General features: G+C 49.5%; 8 protein-coding genes across 8 annotated transcripts, besides 1 other annotated feature; 5 read left to right on the forward strand and 3 right to left on the reverse strand.

Annotated features, from left to right (window-relative positions):
• Positions 1-851: 851 nt before the first annotated feature.
• Positions 852-1,831, reverse strand: NFIA_096870 (uncharacterized protein; the record flags this gene model as incomplete). Its single annotated transcript, XM_001261961.1, has 4 exons — positions 852-1,012; positions 1,147-1,404; positions 1,494-1,597; positions 1,674-1,831. The coding sequence occupies 4 exons, from the start codon at positions 1,829-1,831 to the stop codon at positions 852-854; spliced, it is 681 nt and encodes a 226-aa protein (XP_001261962.1).
• A 632-nt stretch (positions 1,832-2,463) lies between these two features.
• Positions 2,464-3,124, forward strand: NFIA_096880 (uncharacterized protein; the record flags this gene model as incomplete). The annotated part of the gene is made up of 2 exons (XM_001261962.1): positions 2,464-2,791; positions 3,003-3,124. The coding sequence occupies 2 exons, from the start codon at positions 2,464-2,466 to the stop codon at positions 3,122-3,124; spliced, it is 450 nt and encodes a 149-aa protein (XP_001261963.1).
• A 2,056-nt stretch (positions 3,125-5,180) lies between these two features.
• NFIA_096890 (putative folylpolyglutamate synthetase) lies at positions 5,181-6,563 on the forward strand (the record flags this gene model as incomplete). The annotated part of the gene is made up of 4 exons (XM_001261963.1): positions 5,181-5,213; positions 5,265-6,154; positions 6,203-6,355; positions 6,533-6,563. 4 exons carry the CDS (start codon positions 5,181-5,183, stop codon positions 6,561-6,563), a joined length of 1,107 nt encoding a protein of 368 aa, XP_001261964.1.
• Positions 6,564-8,026: 1,463 nt separating this feature from the next.
• Positions 8,027-9,634, reverse strand: NFIA_096900 (uncharacterized protein; the record flags this gene model as incomplete). The annotated part of the gene is made up of 1 exon (XM_001261964.1): positions 8,027-9,634. One exon carries the CDS (start codon positions 9,632-9,634, stop codon positions 8,027-8,029), a length of 1,608 nt encoding a protein of 535 aa, XP_001261965.1.
• A 1,323-nt stretch (positions 9,635-10,957) lies between these two features.
• Positions 10,958-13,450, forward strand: sip5 (Sip5p; the record flags this gene model as incomplete). The annotated part of the gene is made up of 2 exons (XM_001261965.1): positions 10,958-11,344; positions 11,399-13,450. The coding sequence occupies 2 exons, from the start codon at positions 10,958-10,960 to the stop codon at positions 13,448-13,450; spliced, it is 2,439 nt and encodes an 812-aa protein (XP_001261966.1).
• A 1,790-nt stretch (positions 13,451-15,240) lies between these two features.
• Positions 15,241-15,272: a microsatellite.
• A 101-nt stretch (positions 15,273-15,373) lies between these two features.
• NFIA_096920 (uncharacterized protein) lies at positions 15,374-16,186 on the forward strand (the record flags this gene model as incomplete). Its single annotated transcript, XM_001261966.1, has 1 exon — positions 15,374-16,186. One exon carries the CDS (start codon positions 15,374-15,376, stop codon positions 16,184-16,186), a length of 813 nt encoding a protein of 270 aa, XP_001261967.1.
• Positions 16,187-16,498: 312 nt separating this feature from the next.
• On the reverse strand, positions 16,499-17,699 carry NFIA_096930 (putative G-patch domain protein; the record flags this gene model as incomplete). Its single annotated transcript, XM_001261967.1, has 2 exons — positions 16,499-17,509; positions 17,586-17,699. The coding sequence occupies 2 exons, from the start codon at positions 17,697-17,699 to the stop codon at positions 16,499-16,501; spliced, it is 1,125 nt and encodes a 374-aa protein (XP_001261968.1).
• A 920-nt stretch (positions 17,700-18,619) lies between these two features.
• Positions 18,620-20,371, forward strand: NFIA_096940 (putative triacylglycerol lipase; the record flags this gene model as incomplete). Its single annotated transcript, XM_001261968.1, has 3 exons — positions 18,620-18,871; positions 18,937-19,275; positions 19,334-20,371. 3 exons carry the CDS (start codon positions 18,620-18,622, stop codon positions 20,369-20,371), a joined length of 1,629 nt encoding a protein of 542 aa, XP_001261969.1.
• Between the last annotated feature and the right edge of the window lie 169 nt (positions 20,372-20,540).

Below are 20,540 nucleotides of genomic sequence, written 5' to 3' on the forward strand. Positions count from 1 at the left end.
ACTAGTACCATTGTGCATTAGTCTACGGCTTACAACAGACCGGTATTTTGTTAGCGGCTGCTTTTCTAGAGGTTTCTCCTTCAATAGCCAATCAAGCTGAACTCTCGGAATGCTCACTCCATGGTACCTTGGGTACTCTATTATAACCACAATATATGTATAAAGTACTTCACTTAGCACCTTCGTCGAAAGTAAGCAGAGACGGAGGATCTCCTAACAGGCTAGGAATTTTTATGTGAACAATCAATCATGGCGCCATGGCCCAACCGTTACATGACCAGTTTTGAGAACATAAGCGAAAGACTGTGCTGAAAGACTGGTATGCCACAATGGTCAAGTTCTGGGCATCTTATAATAGACGTATATCATCAGAACAGCCCCGCCAAACATGCAACAACCATTCAAACACTGACTCTTCCAGAACACCTCCATCTCAATATCATTCACGGCAGATGTGACTGGAAAGCCGACTAAAGTCCCCAGCGCCGCCGCGGCCGATGATATACCAATCCTTGTACCGACGAGGTCTTTTTCTGGTGAAAGATGAGGCACAATAATCGGGTATAGAACTGCTAGTGGTCCCATGAACAAAGCAATGAGCACGCCCAGATGACAGTGGAACCCACTGATCTAACACCAATCCAGCCGAAGAGGAGGACACTGGATGCCAGCGCGGAGCCGCCCATGGTGAGCGCGGGCCCCAATCGGTTTGAAAGTGGCACCGCCAGGTACCGACCAGGAATGGTTGATGCATTACAGATGACTAGGATATAGAAGGCTAGATTTGAGCTTGCGCTGGCTTCGAATTAGGCAAAGGTGGGCAGTAGAAAGAAGGGGACCCAGTAGGCAATCTATATGAGGAATAGAGCTACGCAGAAGGCCATAAACGCTGGGTCGCGGAATGCGGTGGGATCTAGAAGGGAGCGGATATTATTGGGAGCCTTGCTCTTGGTGTTGGGTAACATGATTGCCATTGCTATAGTTAATTCACCTAGTGTCACGAAGCCGAGAACTCGAGTTGCCCATGGGAGGCTGAGCTTGGGCTGGAGTCAAGAGAATATGATGGGGTACATTATCCCACCTGCGTGTGGGCCTAGTTAGTGAGGATATTGATGGAAGGAAGGGGGAAAGGCATGGAGGATAAACCAAATGCGGTGCTGGTGGTGGCTATGAATATGGCCAATGGGCGACGTTGTTGAAACCTCAACGCAACGAGACTGATGCTGGGCATATATAGGATTGCACTTCCCATACTGATATAAACACCCTGTGCCAGGAGAATCTGGTAGTACTCGCGGGCTAAGCTCAGCATCATGACGCCCAATACTGTGGTTATTGTACCTATGATTAAGAGCTCCCGGATATATCCACGATCGAAGATCGGTCCCATTATGACGCCCCCCACTGTAAATCAAGGTCCCCAGTTAGTCGCGCGAATCTTCTTCACTTCGAACTGGTAGTGTCTTTTGCCTCTTAGAAGTTTGGTGACTTACAGATGAGAATGACACCCTGTAGCGTGCCGACCCAAGAAATTGTGGTCGAGGGCGTGGAAGACAACAGGGTTGTTTCATAGAAGCTTTCGTACAAGCCATAGGCACTTAACAGACCCGTACAATCAAGAAACGATGAGCACCACAGGTTGAACACAATAGGAGACTTATGCACCGACTCACCATGTTGCTGTGTAAATGAGAAAGGCACCTAACGCCTGCAGCCAGGCGTCCACGCCCTCGTGTCCTTCCTTGGCCACATTTTGGTGTCTGTGTTGCGAAACTGTAACTGTAGTTGGGATGGCTTGGAGGCTTTCAGATGGAGGTTTTGCGGAAGCCATACGCTGTTTTCAGTGGTAGTGAGTCCCTACCTACAGAGCAAAGGATGTGAGAGAGTTGAAATTAAGTATGTACCAGTTGAGGGGCCGAGGATGGGAAAGCTTATAAAGCTAGTAAATTGTACTTTGGGAACTCTACCGGGCCTGCCCCAGACAAACATTCTGTCAAATCCATTCAGAAATGATAAGCAGGGCTACAGAGAAGGGCTGCCAATTATCTAAATCCCATCTAGTCTCACACGTCCATATTCCTGCCATAGCATAGTGATTCTAGCGCATCTCTCTTCCTTGTACCATTTGCGGTGTTTTACATTAGAATCATAAGGTGATTGGATGCCAGAGGTCGAGATTTCTGTATTGACACATAATGGTCGGACATAATTAGCTGTTTGATGGATTTGGCGGCTCCTCAGGCGATTGTATTGGTGGTATACGGTGACTTGCATTCACTAAGTACCCGATCATCCCACTACCGTCACAAGCTCGACGGATTGCTTGACTTTAAACTGCCAGGCCAAGTACACTCCTGCTAATCTTGCGCAGGAGGGACGGGGAAAACGCAGACAGCTTTGCACTATGCCGTCCAAAATTGGGCAGAGTACAAGTCAGGGATTGCCATTGTAAACGCAACATCAATGGCCTTGCTTTCGGCAGACTTTGACCGCTTACATGACCTTCTTCGACTTGGAGACTCTAAGGACATGATTAGAGCAGTTAAAAGCTGGCTATCTCGGCCTGAAAACAGTAAATGGCTTCTGGGGTTCGATAACGCTGATGATCTGGACACAGTACCACTTCATAAGTTTTACCCGGCCGTGCACTGGGGTCGCATTATCATCACCAGTCGTGACCAGGGGGTAATTGGCAGCATAGCCGAGAACGGCCATATTTTGGGTCCCCTGAGGGAAGGCGATGCAGTGCAACTACTACTCGAAAAGTCGGGGATCCAACACCCTACCGAAGGTGATATTGAAGACGCAAGGACCGTTACAGGACTTCTCGGGTCTCTCCCTCTCGCCTTGGTACAAGCTGGGGCATTTGTTCGCTCAAGGCATTGAAGCTTTCAGCAATATTGTAGGCTGTACAATACTCGGTGAGATGATTTGCTTGGCTTCGCTTCCCATCTTGGAGACTCTGAAAAGGCAGTCTAATGACCTGGGAAATCAATTTTAAGCAAGGGAGCGGGAGTCCCCGGGCGCTGCCTCTTTGCTTCTTCTGTTCTCTTTTCTGGAACAGTCTTTGATTCCGGAAAATGCTCCTGCATCGAGGCACTACTCCCCAAAGAAGATGGAGTGAGGATGGTGAAATGATTGAGGTAACTGCGGAAATGGAAGGGGTAGAGAAATATTTGGTCCAGGTCATCCAAGGAGATTTTGAGTTTGACATGGCTGTGGAGAAGCTACTTTCCTTCTCACTGATTTCCTGTAACAAAGAATCCGAAGGGCTTAGAAGCTTTTCCCTTCATCTGCTGGTCCAGTACCGTGCTATAAAACGGTTATTACTGGTTGATGTGAGAAAGTGGCGATGGCAAGCTCTTTTACTCGGTTGTCATGCGTTTCCGAGGACTTGTTCCCTTGAGCCGCTGTAAGTTCCTTCATTTTTCTTTTGAAAATCAGTCCCTAATGTCTGGCAGAGGAATGAAGAGGTTGGAAAGACGTTGCTACCCCATCTAAGTTGAGTCCTCTCTGAATATGATGCAATGTGTCTTGAGCACGGAGACCCTGCCTCCTTTTGGCACGAACACGCATTGACTCTTCTCGCCGCTTCATGGTTTTCGAATGTAAAATGGAAGGTCGAAGCAATCAACTGTACCAAAAAGCTCCTCGAAGGTGACAATGATTGTTTCCTTAACGCCTGGTTAGCATTTAGGAGAGCTCGGTAATGAGAATGTTGGGAAAATTAAGAGAGTTGGAGAGCGCCCTGTATAAATTCTTGCACGACACGGCTACGCCTAAAGAAAAAGAGTTGGAATTGAGCAGGAGATATAACGCCCAACGTGGCGAGCTTGTCATTTCATTCGCGGAGAACCTAATTCGCGAAGGGAAGCTCGTCGAAGCGAAAGCGGAGTTGACAGAGTGGTCACCACTAGACATTGCTTCTTCCTCTCTTGCAAAAATAACTTCAAGAGCCCGAGACATAAACTCTGGGTAAGATCCTTCGGCTCCAGGGCCTCTTCCATGAAGCCCTGGCTCAACTCGACGGTGTCATTCAAGGCTGTCTTCTGGACGAATTCTTTGAGGGAATTGGCTGGTATCGAGGCCTCCTTTCGGAAGTCGCCGACCTACGTTGCGAATAGGGCCAGCCACTTGAGGCAGAAAAGCTCTTGATTCAGGAGTTGACCCCAATGAGAGAGCGAAGGGCACTCATGACATTGCCACGGGCCGACGGCTAAGAATGTCGCTTGCGGAGACCTACCTCGAACGAAACATGTTTGCGCAGGCGGAGGAGCTTCTGCTTGAGCTTCATCGCGCATTTTGCTCTTCTGGTGAACCGGACTATAATGCTCAATTCAACATTTTCCGTCTCTGGATTTCACTGGCGAGGATTTCTCATAAGCAGTCAGAGTGGGAGCAAGCGATTTCGCGCTGGAGAAACGTTTTATCGGCCTTCGGGCCCCTGGGCCAGGACAAGAGTTTCAATGCTGGTCTTGTGCGTTGTTCCGTCGCTCATATACTTTTAATGACGGGGTGTGAGACGGATAGCAAGCATATTCTGCAAGAGGCGAGAACAAACATGGCATCGGAGGCTCGGGCATGTTGGATTCCCCTTTTCAATTCCCACTGGCATGACTATATTACCAAAGCCACGCATTCGTCTCTGTGAGGGCACAGATATGATTCGGTGATTTCTTTTTGATGGCACGTACGGAGGTTTATTTTAGGCGCTAATTTATAGTCGATAACCGAAACCTTCTTTCAGTAGCAACCGCTAGAAAAATGAGATCAAAGCTTTTGCGCAACCCCCGGCAACTGTTTGTCAGATAGGCCGGCTGCGTCTCGTACTAGGTACCTTAGCTGTTGCGAGGTAATGGACTTAATGTAGTGTGCACACATGCCAGCTAAGACACCCTGACAGACCCAGGAAGAAAATCGGAGGGCAACCTCAAAAGTGGTGGTGGAATTGTCGCATCGGAATTAAACCATCACAGAAGGCATAATGAAGCGCACTTACGAGGTATTTCCTTCTACAGAGCTGTAATACCAAAACTAACAAGGGGAAGAATGCTCTCAAACTCCTCGAAGCTCGAAGGCGTAAAGCCCGACCAACGAGTCTGACAACTTCGGTTTCCACAGTCCAAGGTACAACGACAACGAAAGGGAATTCTCTGAAAGGTCTACCCAGCGTCGTTGGGATGAAGGAATGGCTGCAGCTCTTAGGACACTCGGTACGAGTGATTCATGAGCATGCCATACACCAGCGATCTGACTTGTTCTAGGATAATGCGGTCAACAGCTTGAATATAATTCATGTCAGCGGCACGAAGGGGAAAGGTAGCACCTGCGCTTTTACACGCGCCATCCTTCGTGCACATGGTATGAGGACAGGATTTCCCAAGCGCATTGGGCTCTACACCGGTCCACATCTGCAATGCATTCGTGAAAGAATACAACTCGACGACCATCCAGTCCCCGAGGAATTGTTTACCAAATACTTCTTTGAAGTGTGGGATCGCATTATGCCTGAGGATATAGAGCAGGATTCCGGAGTTGCTAGGCAGCCTCGATACCTCCAGTTTCTGGCCCTGTTGGCTTTCCACACTTTCATCAGAGAAGGAGTACAGGCGGCAATTTTCGAGGTCCACCATGGCGGAGAGTACGATGCTACAAACGTGATCCAGAGTCCCGTTGCGACCGGAATCACATCCCTTGGAATGGATCATGTTGCACAGCTTGGACCTACTATCGAGACAATCGCTTGGCATAAAGCGGGAATATTTAAACCTGGTGCACCTGCTTTCTCTGTAAACCAGAAACCCGGCCCCGCGGAGGTTATGCGCAAGCGTGCTCTTGATAAAGGCACTACTTTGACGTTCGTCTCAACTAATGAGTGCCTTCCCACTGATGGTAGAGTCCTCAGCGTCCCAGTGCAACGATTGAACTGTTCCTTGGCACTTGAGCTCAGTAGAGCATTCGTTCATGCTAAGGCGCCTGGCCATACAATTAGTGACGAGGACATCTATCATGGTGTTGAAAGTTTTTCGTTGGCTGGCAGATTCGAGATTATAGATGAAGGGCAGGTACAATGGTTTGTGGATGGGGCACACAACGTTCTGAGTCTAGAAGAAGCTGCAGAATGGTTTGCTAGGAACGCCAGTAACGACCAAAAGTAAGTCGACTAATTCAGTTTCAAATGGCTGTCAGCTAAGATACAAAGGTGCCGCTCCCTTATTTTCAGTCATTTATCAGAAGCGAGAGATGGGGTGATGCTCGTACGATCTCTCGCGCATGCACTCTTCAAAAACAAAGTGAAACCTGACCATGTCATTTTCACTACGTATCAAGAGAAAGAGGATGACTCTATCGGTACGTAGAACAGTCGGAGCTTTTGCAAATCATGACTGATGAGCTAACATTGTGTGGTCAGACCGAGTCACCGAAGTCTCTGAGGCTCGAATCCATGACTTATGCGCTTTGTACTGCTCGGTGTGGAAGGAACTTGATCCCCTGGCTACGGTTACAAGTGCACCAACCATCGAGGAAGCAGTGAGGCTTGCCAGAACAATGAGAGGCCGTGAAGATGGAATGCAAGTACTTGTAACGGGGAGCTTACACATGGTTGGCGGAGCACTCAGATTTCTGAGGCCGTCGCCGCATTAAGGTAGGTGTTAATGTACTAGTCGATTTGGCCTTAAGGGGTGAGCTTTTAAGCCAATCAACCTGCTGCGAGCTGAAACACTTTCGTCTGCGTCTGGAGGCTAATGTGTAATGATCATCAACTTGTACAACTAATGGGTTGTTCTTATTTGTCAGCGGATCCAAATAAATAATAGGTCTTGTAGGTCTTATATTCCGTCAGTAAGCACATGAGCAACCCTAAGCCTCTGTAATTTAAGCGCTATGAGCAAGTTGTGTGAGAGGTTGCCGGAAACAGCGCAGCAGAAATGAATTTTTCATAGGGGGGTATCGCGAAACCAAGCCAAATAATAAAGAGGTAGAACTGATGTATCGATCAACCGACAATCATCCTGGTATTGATTGCTAACGTTCAGCGTTCTCAGAAACTGGAATATACGATCGTCTTTCTCGCGCTGCCTGAACATCGAGTTAGCCCGCTGTTCTGAAGAGGCTCGTCTCTGACCACCCCATACCTCAAGCCACTTTTCTACCCATGGCTTGCAAGCTGCCCAGGTCAGGAGACCGCTGGTGGCGATGATGAAGATGAAGACTATAGCCTCGTCCTTCCTAGAATCTCGCTCTGATTGCCACAACGTCAGCCGATATAGCTCCAGTGTATTATATAGCCTGTGTCAAGATTACTTCGACCAGGCAGTGGAGGCTATGCCATACGGAAACAGGTTGTGAAGACATCATCTTCCTTTGCGCCTTTACACATCGGTAGATTATAATCCAGGCAGAACTTGCGATTGCAATCATTGCAGCTCAGAGCGCGATATTTGTTGACTCTTTTCTCGTGAGACGTAGCATTGTCATCGCGAAGGGCAAAGGAATTAAGAGGTGGTGTCGATTCGGGATTCGGAGAGTCCAAGGGTATAATCGTGCTATTTGTAAAGCACGTGCATTTGCAAAATGATGCTGGTGCTAGTCATCAAATAGGGATTGTCAGTCGACAGTCTCGAGTGTCAGATAGCGATGGGACGGTCGAACTCACTGGAAGCTAATGTGAAGGATGTACAGGACAGAAGTGCTAGAACCGTGAAAAGAAGATAGAGACTGCTACTCCGGAGTGACATGACGTAGATATAACTTTAGGAAGAAAGATGAATGTAATATGAGTTCAGCAGCGGTATTTCTGTGCAGTACTCATTTTTGATGTATCATTTATACTGCACGATACGATGAACACAGCGACACTGCGATGATAAGGTAGCTTTCCCCGGAGTCTTGAAGTCATGTGACTTGCCGTACATGTGCAAGCTACTTTATTTGGTTTGGGATCTCTCAGAAGGGGTAGAGGTCTCTATTATTCTATACGCAACAATATATGATCTGACATCGACAGAACCTTTGAACCATCTGATCAGGATTTCCCCTTCATTCCCTTTCTGCGGTTCTCCCGTTGTCTTTGTTCCTTGGCAGCATCGCGCCGGCGCTTCTTCCAGGCACGGTTATTATCTCCCCGATTCTCCCAAAACCATTTGGTAAATTCGGAATCCTCTTTCAACCCTGCCTTAGTTTCAGACCTAGCAATGGGAGTGTCTGCGTATTCCTCAGTCACTTCCATGGCATCAGAATCATCGTTGTTCCAATCGAATTTTCGGTTGATCAAGGCTGTGTCTGGTGTTGGAGCAGCACTTCGTAATCCCCGACTTAGTAGATCCTTTTTTGTGAAGGGTGTCTGCGGCTCCTTATTCTGTTCTTCCTCTTCTTCAGATTCGATGTCATCCTGTCCGAAGAAGCTGAATTGGGTGTTTGTTTCTGGCGCGGGTTTGCTATCTGAAGATTCGACAGCAGGCCGCTTGAAAAGGGCTTCTAAGGGGTGCACATCCTTGGAATCTGTTCCATGAGTCGTTTGCACAGAGGGCGTAGCACTACCAGGTAATAGCTCAGGCTGGTCAGTCTTCCGAGGCGAAGACACGTTTCCCTTCACCGGCGATGTATGTGATTGTTGCTGTTCATCTTGGTTGAAAGAGGCGCTTGATTCAGAAGATGCAGACGACATGCTGTCTTCGATTTCTGAGTCTGTGCTGCTGTCATCAGATGACGTCGTCCCACTAGAAGATGTCCAATCCTCTGACTCATCTGCCGAGTTAATTCCGTCATCCTTTGTTTTCTCAAAGTGCGTTTCCTGCGCCGTCGGATGAGCTTTCGCCGGCTTTCGCTTCTCCTTAGCCCCGGCGACTTGCCCCGGGCGATATTGGTCTTTTCTCAAACGGTCACTAACCGTCTCTTTGAGGTTTCCTGCAAAATCTATCCAACCTTTGCCTTCCTCAAACGCAGATGTAGGTGCTGCTCCATCTCCTTCCGACCGTAAGAAGCTCGGATGGGTGATGGTTGTGGCGAACTCATGGACAACGGATTCCTGTGGAGATTTCTTTTTCTTCTTGGCCTGCTTTTCCTGCTTCTCATCGGGAGACGCAGATCGGTTCTTGGGTATCTTGGTTCGGAAGAGGCATTCTGACTTCTCAGTATACTTCGATTTTGCTTGGGTCTTCGCCTTTTTGTCATCTTTTCCCTTCTTCATCTTTTCATCCTTACGTCTCTCTTTCTTGACATTGGTCGACTCTGTCCACCCTCTTTTCACTTGACGGCCGGACGGAAGCTCGTATCCATCGAGAACGTTGTCATTGGCCTTGCGCTTTTTGGATACTTTGTCGGATGTAGTCTTTGTGGTGGACGTAACAGTGTCAGCTTCGACATCCACTTCTTGTCGTTTCGGTGACCGCGCAGTCTCGACTCTAAACTTTCTTCCTTTCAGGATTGAACCATTCAGTTTCTTTTTGATCTTATCCGCTTCCATTGCCGGCAGCGTCACGTAGCCGTAATTGTTCTCGGGAAATGTTGGAATGCTATGAAAAGAGATATCTGTTGCGGACGCTCGGACCGAAGATGGTAGTACAGAGGGCAAGAGATCCGGAGTGAAAGGAGTGATGTGTAGGCGCGTGGTCTCTGATGCTGTGGTAGTCATTTGCTGTACCGAGAAAATACTGTGTATCTTTGCAGTGACCGATGAGTTGGAAGAGATACTGGGAATTTAAGAGAGCTGCATCAGATTGGATTATGCAAGCGAGGGTCTCTGGAATCAACACGATAGAGACAAAATCAATAACAGTGAACTGGCTCTCCTAAGGCATTGAATGCAAATGCAAGCCGCAAAGTAGCTGAGCAGACAAGAAATAATGTTCTTGGCATTGGGATTTTCGACCGCCAGATCCAGGCGCAGGTGTGGCGGATCAAGCCACAGTTCATTAGCCACATATGATATGTCCTGCCAAGGCCAGGTAGATGCGCGGTAGTACTTGAAGAGGTGATACTCAGTACACAAGAATGCATGTCATCGGATTCGAAGCTCATTATCGTAGAGCAAGAGAGAAAATTGGAGAGACTAGTACATACTTCGCTAGCTTCAACAGACTGAACTGCAGTATTAAACCTTTGTACCTTGCTTCCTGCTCCGTATCCAAAAGTGCTATCCATGGGCAGCACGGAGTACTTCCGTATAGAGGTACGGACTACGGAGTACATGTGTCCACATTATTTATCGCAACCCCACTGTCACCGATCTACGGAATAAGGGCGTTTACAAGGGGTCTAGCCGGTGTACGGAGTAGCCACAGCCTCTTTTGATGGAATGGAAATGATCGATGACTGCATGTTACCTGTCATATTACCAAATTTACAGGCCGAATGCGCCTTTGCACTAGTATTGTTGGTAAGGTTTTCATGTATGTATGGGCTATTACCTTGCCATTATTGAACTCAAAAGTCATCGATCTCACCTTAGTAACTTCAACTATCTTGGGAGCCCCATCCGCCCTCTCCGAATCTTGTCTGTTTCTCAGTCACCTTCCTGCTCTTTGAAAGCTCACGCTATCAGTCTCATCGAGTATTTCTCTTATTTTTGTTTTCGATATTTTTCTCAGTTTCCAAGAGATCTCCGACTTCTTTCCCTGATCCGGCGTATTCCATATTCCCGCGGCTAACTCAAAGCCCGCATTCTGATCTCATCGCCGCACTGAGTAGCCACATCTGTCGCTCACATGGCCACATTGGGTTCATTATCACCACATCATTTGCATCCCCGCTCTAAGAACTGAAACCTCCCTTCTTCCGTGCTTCATCTTGCTAGGACTACTCATCGATACATTTGATAAATTTCCTGTTCGCCTATAATTGGCGTGGCGTCGTCGAAGTCAAACCGCCTTTCAAGTACGAGTTGGTCGCAGTTCATCCCGAACCATCCTGACTAGCTCGTTCTGTATTACAACCCACCCTCTCGTTTAGGGCAAGGATGGGTAACTCGCAAACTAAAGAATTCCGCCCTCCTCTCAGTTCTTCCAACCGCCGAAGTCATCAATGGGGCTCCTCTAGCAGTCACGGGAGATCGCCGTACAGCGACCGGCATCATGCGGAAAGTTCCAGGTCTCGAGGTAGTAGACCAGATCTTTCTATCCTTGGAATCGGTGGGAGCTCCGAGAGAGATGTGGCCACTCTTGAGCATCGGAGAGAGACAAAGCAGGAGCGAGAAGCTCGTCGGCTAGAAAAGGAGCGGGCAGCTCGGGTCAAAGAACGAGAGCGTAGCATGAGGGAAGAGCATGTCGATGGCGGTTATTTGGTTACGCAAGGCGTTTACGTGGGTGCTGAGGATTTCAATAAAGTGGTGACTCGGCAACTGATGGTAACTATAACCCCCTGCAGCCCATTCCTGACCTAAACTGATCTCGGGGCTCAGATTGAGCGGAGACTCGCGCCGTTCTGGAGAGGACTGAATGATTTCTCGGAGTCGTGGACTGAGCATCAATTGATGGCAGCAGCGCGTGGCCTGCCAATACCGCCACCAGATGAAATTCCCCCGGAGCTGGAGTATAAGAACCCGCCGAAATTGACTGAAGATGGGAAGGAGTCCAGCATTCAACACTTGATGGTGCCAATTACGTCAAGGTCGCAATCCTACGGCTCCGAAGCCTCGCAATCATCAACCCCAGCGCATTCTCTGCCAACGCCCGTCTCTCCCATAGCTTCCGGTACTTCAACCTCACCGTTGTTTCGAAGCCGGGCGAAAACCTTGGCTTCACTCACCACATCCAAGCTTGGTTCTCAGATCGATTCGACGCCTAAGGAGATACATCTGCCTGAAGACCCATTTGTCAATGGGCAGCCAATAGAAGCCTATCTTTATAAAGATGCGACCGAATGTCCGATATGCTTCTTATACTATCCCCCTTACCTTAACCGCACGAGATGTTGCGACCAGCCTATCTGTTCGGAATGCTTCGTTCAAATTAAGCGGCCAGATCCACATCCGCCGGAACACGGAGAAGCGGAACCCAATGCCACCGCCGCGGAGGGCGACCGTCAGGACAATCAAGACTGCCAGCTAGTATCTGAGCCTGCTGCATGTCCATTTTGTGTACAACCCGAATTTGGAGTTACATACACTCCTCCACCGTTCCGCAGAGGGCTCGTTTACGCAACAGATCCTACACTTCGCCCCAACTTTGCTTCTCCAGTGTCCTCGACGTCGTCTTTAGCTTCGGCCAATGCGCCTCCAGGGACGGGCCGTCGGCGCGCTACCTCGCTGTCTGCCAACGACCCTACGGTCATCACGACAGACAGAGTTCGTCCTGACTGGGCTCAAAAACTAGCGAATGCCCGGGCTCATGCTGCGCGAAGATCCGCCGCGGCCACGGCTCTGCATACCGCTGCATACTTAATGAATTCTACCGCATCGGGAAATGAAAGCAGAAATTTCGGTCTTGGACGCAGAGGCGTTATGCGGAGAACTGGTCAATCGGAGACTCCGAGTGCCTCGAGCCGCTCAGGCTCCCCAGCTCTACAGGCCCTTGCATTTCTGACCGACAGACGTACACCCGGACATGAAACAGACTCCGCAGAAGAAGGCGCAGGGAATCTAGCACCGCCTCGTAACAGCTCGAGACGGAACCGTATTGATGATCTCGAAGAGATGATGATGATGGAAGCGATCAGACTGAGCTTGGCTAGCGAGGAAGAGAGGCGCAAAAAGGCCGAGAAAGAGGCCAGGAAAGAAGCAAAGCGGCGAGAGAAGGAAAGCAAAAAGGCAGAGAAGGCTGCGCGCAAGCATGGGTTCTACAGCAACAATGCTAGCAGCTCCGCTTTGGACGTTCCTTCAGATGCCCGACTTGGAAGGGTCACGAGCAGCTCCTCCTCGATAACTGGCGAGGATGCATCTCCAAGCAAGGGTAAGGAAGTGGATCGCGCATCGCCATCTGCTACTGCTGCTTCCTCGCAGTCAAGTACCGAAATCGCCTCTGATTCTATGACCATCAACCCGCACCCAAACGTGGTGGAACACGGATCCAGCGCGCAGTCTTTGATGGCTCAGCCCTCGGCACGCGAGCCGCCAAAGCCATCGCATCTGCGTCAGGTGTCCAGTGCATCCTCATCATTCTCATCACTTGTTGAGTCAACGGGAGAAGATCACAGTGGGGCTTACGATGGCAATGCTTCGTCCACCGAGCCGCTGTTCAACTTCCGCAGCTTAGCGGCTGTTATCGGAGATGAAGACAAAGGCGATGAAACTGCAGAGCATGTGGAAGATACATCATCAAAACCGAGCGCCGAGGGGTCAGCTTCCAGCGCTGCGCCTGTGGCCGATGAGATGCTTGGCCAATCCACTGCGCCTGCTGACCCGATAGCTGTGGGAACCGTCGCAGAGGAGCGGGACTGCTTGATGCCCAAGGAACTCGAGACTCAGTCGGTGGAGATTACCAGCGCCACGCGAAATACCGAGGCAACAACTTGAGGAAGTGCTGGAAAGGTTCATGCGAGGACATTCCAGCCTCCCACGGCATTGTCTCATATATGGCGATGAGAGGCCCGGCTAGTTGCGAGCTATGCCAGAACGCATTTATGGTTGGAGACAATCGCCAACTTGCTCTCTTGACTCTTTGTCTTCTTTACCTCATCCCTCTCTCCGTATTTCATTATATTCTCTCGGCGGGCTGACCTCTTTTATATACATATACAGTGCAGTAGATCTGTCTTTTCCCTTTTATGTGATTGTATTCCTGTACTAGCGCAGATGGGCAGCGAGACTGCATCTAGTTTTTATGGCCGTGGCTGTTTTTTGTTTTTGACGGGTCCCAAGGGCTAAATGAGCTTCAATGTGGTTTGGAACGAGTCCTTCCTTCCGACAGGGCAAATTCAGATATTTTACTGTCTTTGGATAGACCATGAAAGCACGATCGTTAAAAATCCTATCAGATTCTATAATTTGACAGATCTCCTATACGGAGGGCGGAGGACAGCTCTTTATTAGGCTGGGAACTGTTTGCTATAGCTCCGGGTTAGAATGAGGCTCAGTCTCTCAGATTAATCATAGAAACTTTTGCCAACAAGCGTACTGTAAGTACTTGAGTCCTAATTAATTTCGGTAGATTCGGGAGGCTTGATCGTTTCATGGATCGATTGTTTCAGATGGCGTTTCACTCAATGCTGTTAATGTAGGTATTAGAGGGTGTATGGATTGCATGCTCTGCATAATCAAAGAAAGACACAAGTGGTGATTTCAGAAGCATTCTTGTTCTTATGGATTATTAGATCACCGCCTGACATTAGAATCAATCACAGTGATGTGGATAGAAGGATAAGTACATGGAAGGGTACCTGCATTCCTCCTGCTACTGTTAGTGCCCTGTTATTTATTATCCTCAGTGAGATCCACAGCCCCCACAGCTCCCCTTGGACCTAAAACATGAAATAGAGATTGACGTTTGATAGTTTTACGTCTGTCTATCTACAACCTGATGGAAGTCATTGTTAGTCTGATTATGAGGAGTACATCAAATATGTGAAGAGGGATTTTGTCTCATTCTTAATCATACGCAGGATCTCGGCAGTTCATCTTCTTGTAAAGCCGGCCTTCTGATCTGCCTGATTTATTCGGTTGCCTTGAAGGATACCTCCATAGCGCTGCATAATCATGAACTAGTCAGCTACCTATTGAATCCTGCCAGAGAAGCAGGCCGTCACTCCGTAGGGAGGATCAAAAAGATATGATCTATCACCTTTGATGCCTGTACCTAAAAGGAAACGACTACCTTGGATCTTCATTTGCTCTGAAAGCGGCCGAGTGTCTTTTGTTTCCGTCTCTTCCACTCCGAAACTAATCGATAGATAACGAAAACGGCAGGCTGAGCACACCAATGGACTTTCAGAATTGGAGCACTTTTAGATTTCAGCTCATTCTAATCTCCGTCCGGCGTGTCACAACTGGCCCTGGTTATAGGACTATTCCCTACCACTAACTAAAGACCCTAAGAGTGGATACGTCCAGTCCATGGTTCTCTGACGAGATACCCGGATTTCCCACGACGGAATCCTGCTTGGTTGGACCATAAGAATGATTGCAAAATACCAGGAACCTACGTAGTCCAACTCAGATGATCACGAATGATACTTCGTACTCTTGTTTATTGGCGCCTTTTTGCTTCTTTCTGGTATCTTAAGAGAAAACTAACCTCTCCACAGCCTCTGCACGGCTGAAGTGTCTGTTCCCTCCAGGATCGGTCTGGTTGCATTGACCGAAAGAACTTTTTTTCCTTTTTTTTTTCCTTTTTTTTTTTCCTGCTCAATTGCTTCAAATCATCCACAGACGTCTTCAGTATCGAAAATATATCAATTTTAATATTTCTGGGTGGAAGCAAAGCGTCAATCTCATACAGCCATGGCCATTCTGCAGAAGGAGAATCGGCCTCGTGGACTGCGAGTTCCGTCGCTTTCCGCCTTCAAATCTAAGAAAGCCATCGACCACGAGCCAGCTCCAGCTCCCGCTCCTGTTTCTACTGCTCCTTCGGCTGCTGCTCCTGCGCCTCCAGCTCCCGTTACTCCTCCTCATTACCCCGTGCGAACCGACTCTGCCCCCATTCGACCTGCACGACCACAGAATGACAAGGAACTGCCTCCGAATCCACTGCCGGCTTTTCCTCCCACATCGGCATCCCTAGGGCCGGAGGATATCCACCCAGCATTCAGAAACGAACCGTCAGCTACGCGGAACCACAACTATGCGCCTCCTGCCAGAGCCCGCGATGAACCACCAGTCCATATCCCGACTCAACAGACCCCTTCCAGCGAAAACTCAGTACCGCCCGATGCAGGCGACCCATTAGAAGACTTCATCCCGGATCCCGAGCCCGAGCCCGAGCACGAACCGGAACTGGACGGTGCCAGTGGACGCCTCGACTCTGTGTCAAGTGACGAGAATAATGGCCCGTTCACCCCTCCTGAGATCGAACCGGTCACGGTGCCACTGAACCGACTGCATTATGCTTGTTTCCAGGAGCATCGGAGCATGATGCCAGCCAACAATGTCTGGCACTCGCTGCCGTGCATGGCCTGCCAGAAATTCGACCGGGAGATGCGCTACAGGTGTGTCTTCTGTTGCTTGCGCATCTGCGCGGACTGCTATCAGAGCTTGCAGAAGGTGCCGAATCGCTCGCTGGCTCGATTGATGGAGACGATGCCTGTAAATTCTTAACGCGACGGGTTGGTTGATGACTCGCACTACAATCGTTGACAGCGGTATGATTGACAGTTTCGGAAAGATATATATATTCAATGCTTCTTTTGGTCAATGACCTGCCTAATGTGATGCTGTACTCTGGATGTGTTATGACGGGAGTTTTGAGTCTGTTTATATACCTTTTTGGTCCGAGCTAGAGTGGATGATGGTCTCTGTTCTTCGCTATGATATTCCTCAAGGGTATGCTGTACAATTGTTTAAGTTGCTTAGATCTCTGAGAATCTAAATTCTGGCCTCTCTGGAGAGTCACCATTATATGAACACGTGTCAATCATGATCTTCTTCAGTGAGACCAGGACACCCCTCCATCTCATCCGTTTCGTAGCGATACTTGCACCAAAAACAGTATCGATGTCGTTCACGCAGATATACAACTAACCGGGCCAGCCGTTCGCTCGGACCCAGCGCGTTGAACTCATCAAGTTCTGGGTCTTCCTCCTCCAGTTCTTGTTCCAGTATTGTAGACGTATCTTTCCCGGAGGCGAGTGCTTCTTTGTCGTCAGGCTCCAGCGTAGGATCGTCATACCCCGGTAACCGGGGGCTGGGGAAGAATGACGACGGGAGTGATGTCTGAAGAGCGTGGCGCATTTGTAGAGCTCGCTCCTGCTCCTCACGCTCGCGCACCAAGCCTCTGTACAAGACATTGATCTGGGACGTGGGCTTGACCCTCACCTTGGCGCGTGCGGCGCGCGATTCACCGGTCGAATCTTCCACTGAGCCCTCATCGCGGGACTGCTCCCTATCCGGGGATTTATCCTCCTTCCCCGTCTGGCCCGCCTCTGCAGTTTCCACGACCCCATCCGCAGTCTCACCCTCAGCCTCGGCATCTAATCGCTCCGCTACCTTTTGCGCGGCGTGCACTTGGGCTTCTGTCCGTCGCGTTTCACGCTCCTGCCGAACGCGGTCCCTGTAATCTCCTTCTTCTTGCTTAACCTTCTTCACAGCTTCTTCCGCCTCCTCCCGGAATTTGCGCTTCTTCTCGCTGTCCAAACCGATGCCTCCGCGGCCCTCTTTGAACACTAGATTCAGCGGCTCGGATCGTATCCGTTCCTCTTTATCGTCATGCAAGGGTGGGCTATCTCCGTCCGAGGGCTTACTATCTCCGGGTGGTGTCTGCGGCTTTCCTAGAGTCTGACCGGGTTTGAAGCCGAGTTTGGCCATCATCTGGAACCCCTTGTTGGAAGGGTCCAGCGTGCTTTTGGACAGGGCTGCATCTCGACGGGCAGCTTCTTGGGCGGCAAGTTCGGCTTTCGAGGGGACTTTGGCGCGAGCTTCTGCCTAGGACGCGTGGGAAGTTAGCTTTGGGGCCGAGCGTTGTTAGTTGTTATCGAGTGGAAAGCCAGAAGAAACGGACCTCTCGCTGCTTGCGGAGCTTTTTCTGGGCAAATGTTTCCTTTTGCTGTGGCTCCTCGATCACCATTGACATGTAGTCATCCTCCTCTTCCTCTCCTCCGTTCGCCGGGGGCATTGTGATGATTGCGCGCCCTGCCGACTGCCGGAGACCAGAAGTAGAGCCGAGGAGCAGCCGGAATTTAATTTAAGTGATGACCGGATGGGATCGAATGCTAGATGGGGATTTGTATGCCAAGGAATTAGTTGCAAATGATGGTCTGAGATTAATTTGCCAATTGCTGAGACTGGGGTTCCTTGATTGCGGGGAAGAAAAATGCCGACCAAAATGAAGCAATTTCTCTCTCTCTCCACAGTTTCCCGCGTGATAACCTCCTCTACTGTTTCATCCCCTCTCACACTTCTGCAGGACACACTTGAGTCACTTCCCGCACTTGAAAAGAGTTGATGAGGTGATACAGGAAGTCTTAATCGTCCTTCTCAAACCTTCTTTGGATGGAAAACTCAAATCAGATGATTGTTAGGACGTCAGCACAGGAGAGACAGCCTCGCAGTATCAACAATTGCATATCTCACTTCCTCCAGCACTCAGTGCTGACATTCGATCAGCATCAGATAACAGCCAAGCATGTTCCAACAATTGGAAAACGGAATCCACTTTTGTTCGCCGTAACTTCTTGTCAGCTCTCGAGGACGGAATATCCGAAGAGATGATAGGTTAACATGCTGATCCGCTTCTCTTCCTAGCGGGATATTTACTCCCTGCCGTGTTGTACTTCGGCTATAACGCCGATAATGGCTATCATGTGGCTTAGCTTACCAACTTGAGATTACTCCCTAATTTCGACAATCGCTGACATCACTTGGAAAGATGTTGGTTCCAGATCGTCTGTTGGACTCGTGCCGGAGAAGGTCCCAGAACCTGAGCCCGGAGTCTCGGGCCTGTGACAGTTATCCTCGGTGTAGGGTATCACTTAAATAGTGTTTGATCACCTACTCTTGGAGTATCCTTTCGAGCCATTGTCTACTGTCTTTTTCATGCCGATCGGGCGTGCCACCAGAAAAATGCACCTGAACAATCTTTACGCCTTCGTTCTGCTGCTACTTCCTGCTGCATCCGCCCGGAAGGCTGTTGTAGACCTTGGCTACACACAATATCAAGGCCATGAGCTCTCCAACGGCATTGTACAGTGGCTGGGCATGCGTTATGCTGCCCCTCCTGTCGGACAGTTGCGATTTGTTGCCCCACAGGATCCGCTGCCAACAAAAGGTGTTCAAGAAGCAGACAAGGTAGATATTCAGTCAAAACCTAGATGTCGTAAGCTTCCCATGCTGACGAGCGATCTGGGGCTTAGCACGGCCCCATCTGTATCCCAACTGGGGAATACCCTGTGGGCTCTAGTAAATCCGAAGATTGCCTGTTCATCGATGTGTATGCTCCAAGGAATGCGTCCAATCTCCCTGTGTTCTTCTGGATACAAGGTGGTGGGTTCAACTCCAATTCGAATGCCAATTACAATGGAACTGGGTTGATCGAAGCGTCTGGCTCGGAAATCATCGTGGTTACCTTCAACTACCGAGTTGGACCATATGGGTTCTTGGCTGCCACGGAGGTCCAGAATAGCGGAAGTTTGAATAACGGCCTCAAAGATCAGATCAAGGCTCTCAAATGGGTCCAGAAACATATCAGCAAGGTGAGGCGTCTCCTGCTCTATCTGTTTCTCAGCTTCGGTGGTTAACTCTTCGTCAAAGTTTGGTGGCAACCCCAATCATGTTGTCCTCGGCGGTGATAGCGCAGGGGCTGCTTCCATCACCCTGTTGCTCTCAGCCCATGGGGGGAGAAATGATGGCCTATTCCACGCTGCAGCTGCAGAGTCACAAAGCTTTGCCGCTATGCTTACTTTGACTGAGAGCCAGTTTGCTTACAACAACCTGGTCATCCGCACCGGCTGTGCGAGCGAAAACGACACACTCGCGTGTCTGCGCAATCTTGATACAGCAAGCCTTCAGCGCCAGAACTTCAACACGCCGTTCCCTGGAGCGCAAGAGGCGCCGCTGTACATGTACGGGCCGACTATCGACGAAGACCTCGTGCCCGACTATACATATCGCCTTTTCCATCAGGGCAAGTTCATCAGGGTGCCAGTCATCTTCGGCGACGACACGAACGAAGGTACCCTCTTCGTCCCGAAAGATGTTGCTAGCGTCTCGGAAGCCGACAAGTTCCTTCAAAACCAATTCCCGAAAATTGAGCTTCATCACCTAGCCAAGATTAATGAGCTGTATCTACAGGAAAACCAGACTCAGTCTTTCCCAGATGCTAGTGTTTGGTGGAGACCTGCAAGCAACGCTTACGGAGAGATGCGGTACATCTGCCCTGGCATCGACATGTCAACCGTCTACGAGAATGCTGGGGTCAAGAGTTGGAACTATCACTACGCCGTGGAAGATGAAGCCGCTCAAGCTTCGGGTACTGGTGTATCCCATACAGTCGAGGTCAACGCCATTTGGGGCCCCGAGTACACAAACGGGGGTGCACCTCCCTCTTATACTACCACAAACGCTCCGATCGTCCCGGTCATGCAGGGTTACTGGACGAGTTTCATTAAGACGTTCAATCCGAATACTCATCGCTATCCGGGCAGCCCCGAATGGAAGACTTGGGGTGACGGGGGAGGATACAGCCGTATTTTCATCAAGACGAACGAAACGAAAATGGAAAGTGTCCCGATCGATCAGAGGCAGAGGTGTGGATATCTGACCAGCATTGGGACGACGCTGGGCCAGTAGACCTAGATGGGGTACACTAATTTGAGACCTCTGTTTCAAGGTAGGATGATGGTGAAAAGGGAGAAATTTCTTTTGTGACGTTCGACAAGTGTATATACAATAAAGCCTTGAAGCCTGGTACGCCTTTGACAATAATGATGCCAGAAAAACCAAGAATCCCGTAGCCACA

The sequence above is a fragment of the Aspergillus fischeri genome, genomic scaffold (genome assembly GCF_000149645.3).
Source record: "Aspergillus fischeri NRRL 181 1099437636262 genomic scaffold, whole genome shotgun sequence".
NCBI lineage: Eukaryota > Fungi > Ascomycota > Eurotiomycetes > Eurotiales > Aspergillaceae > Aspergillus > Aspergillus fischeri.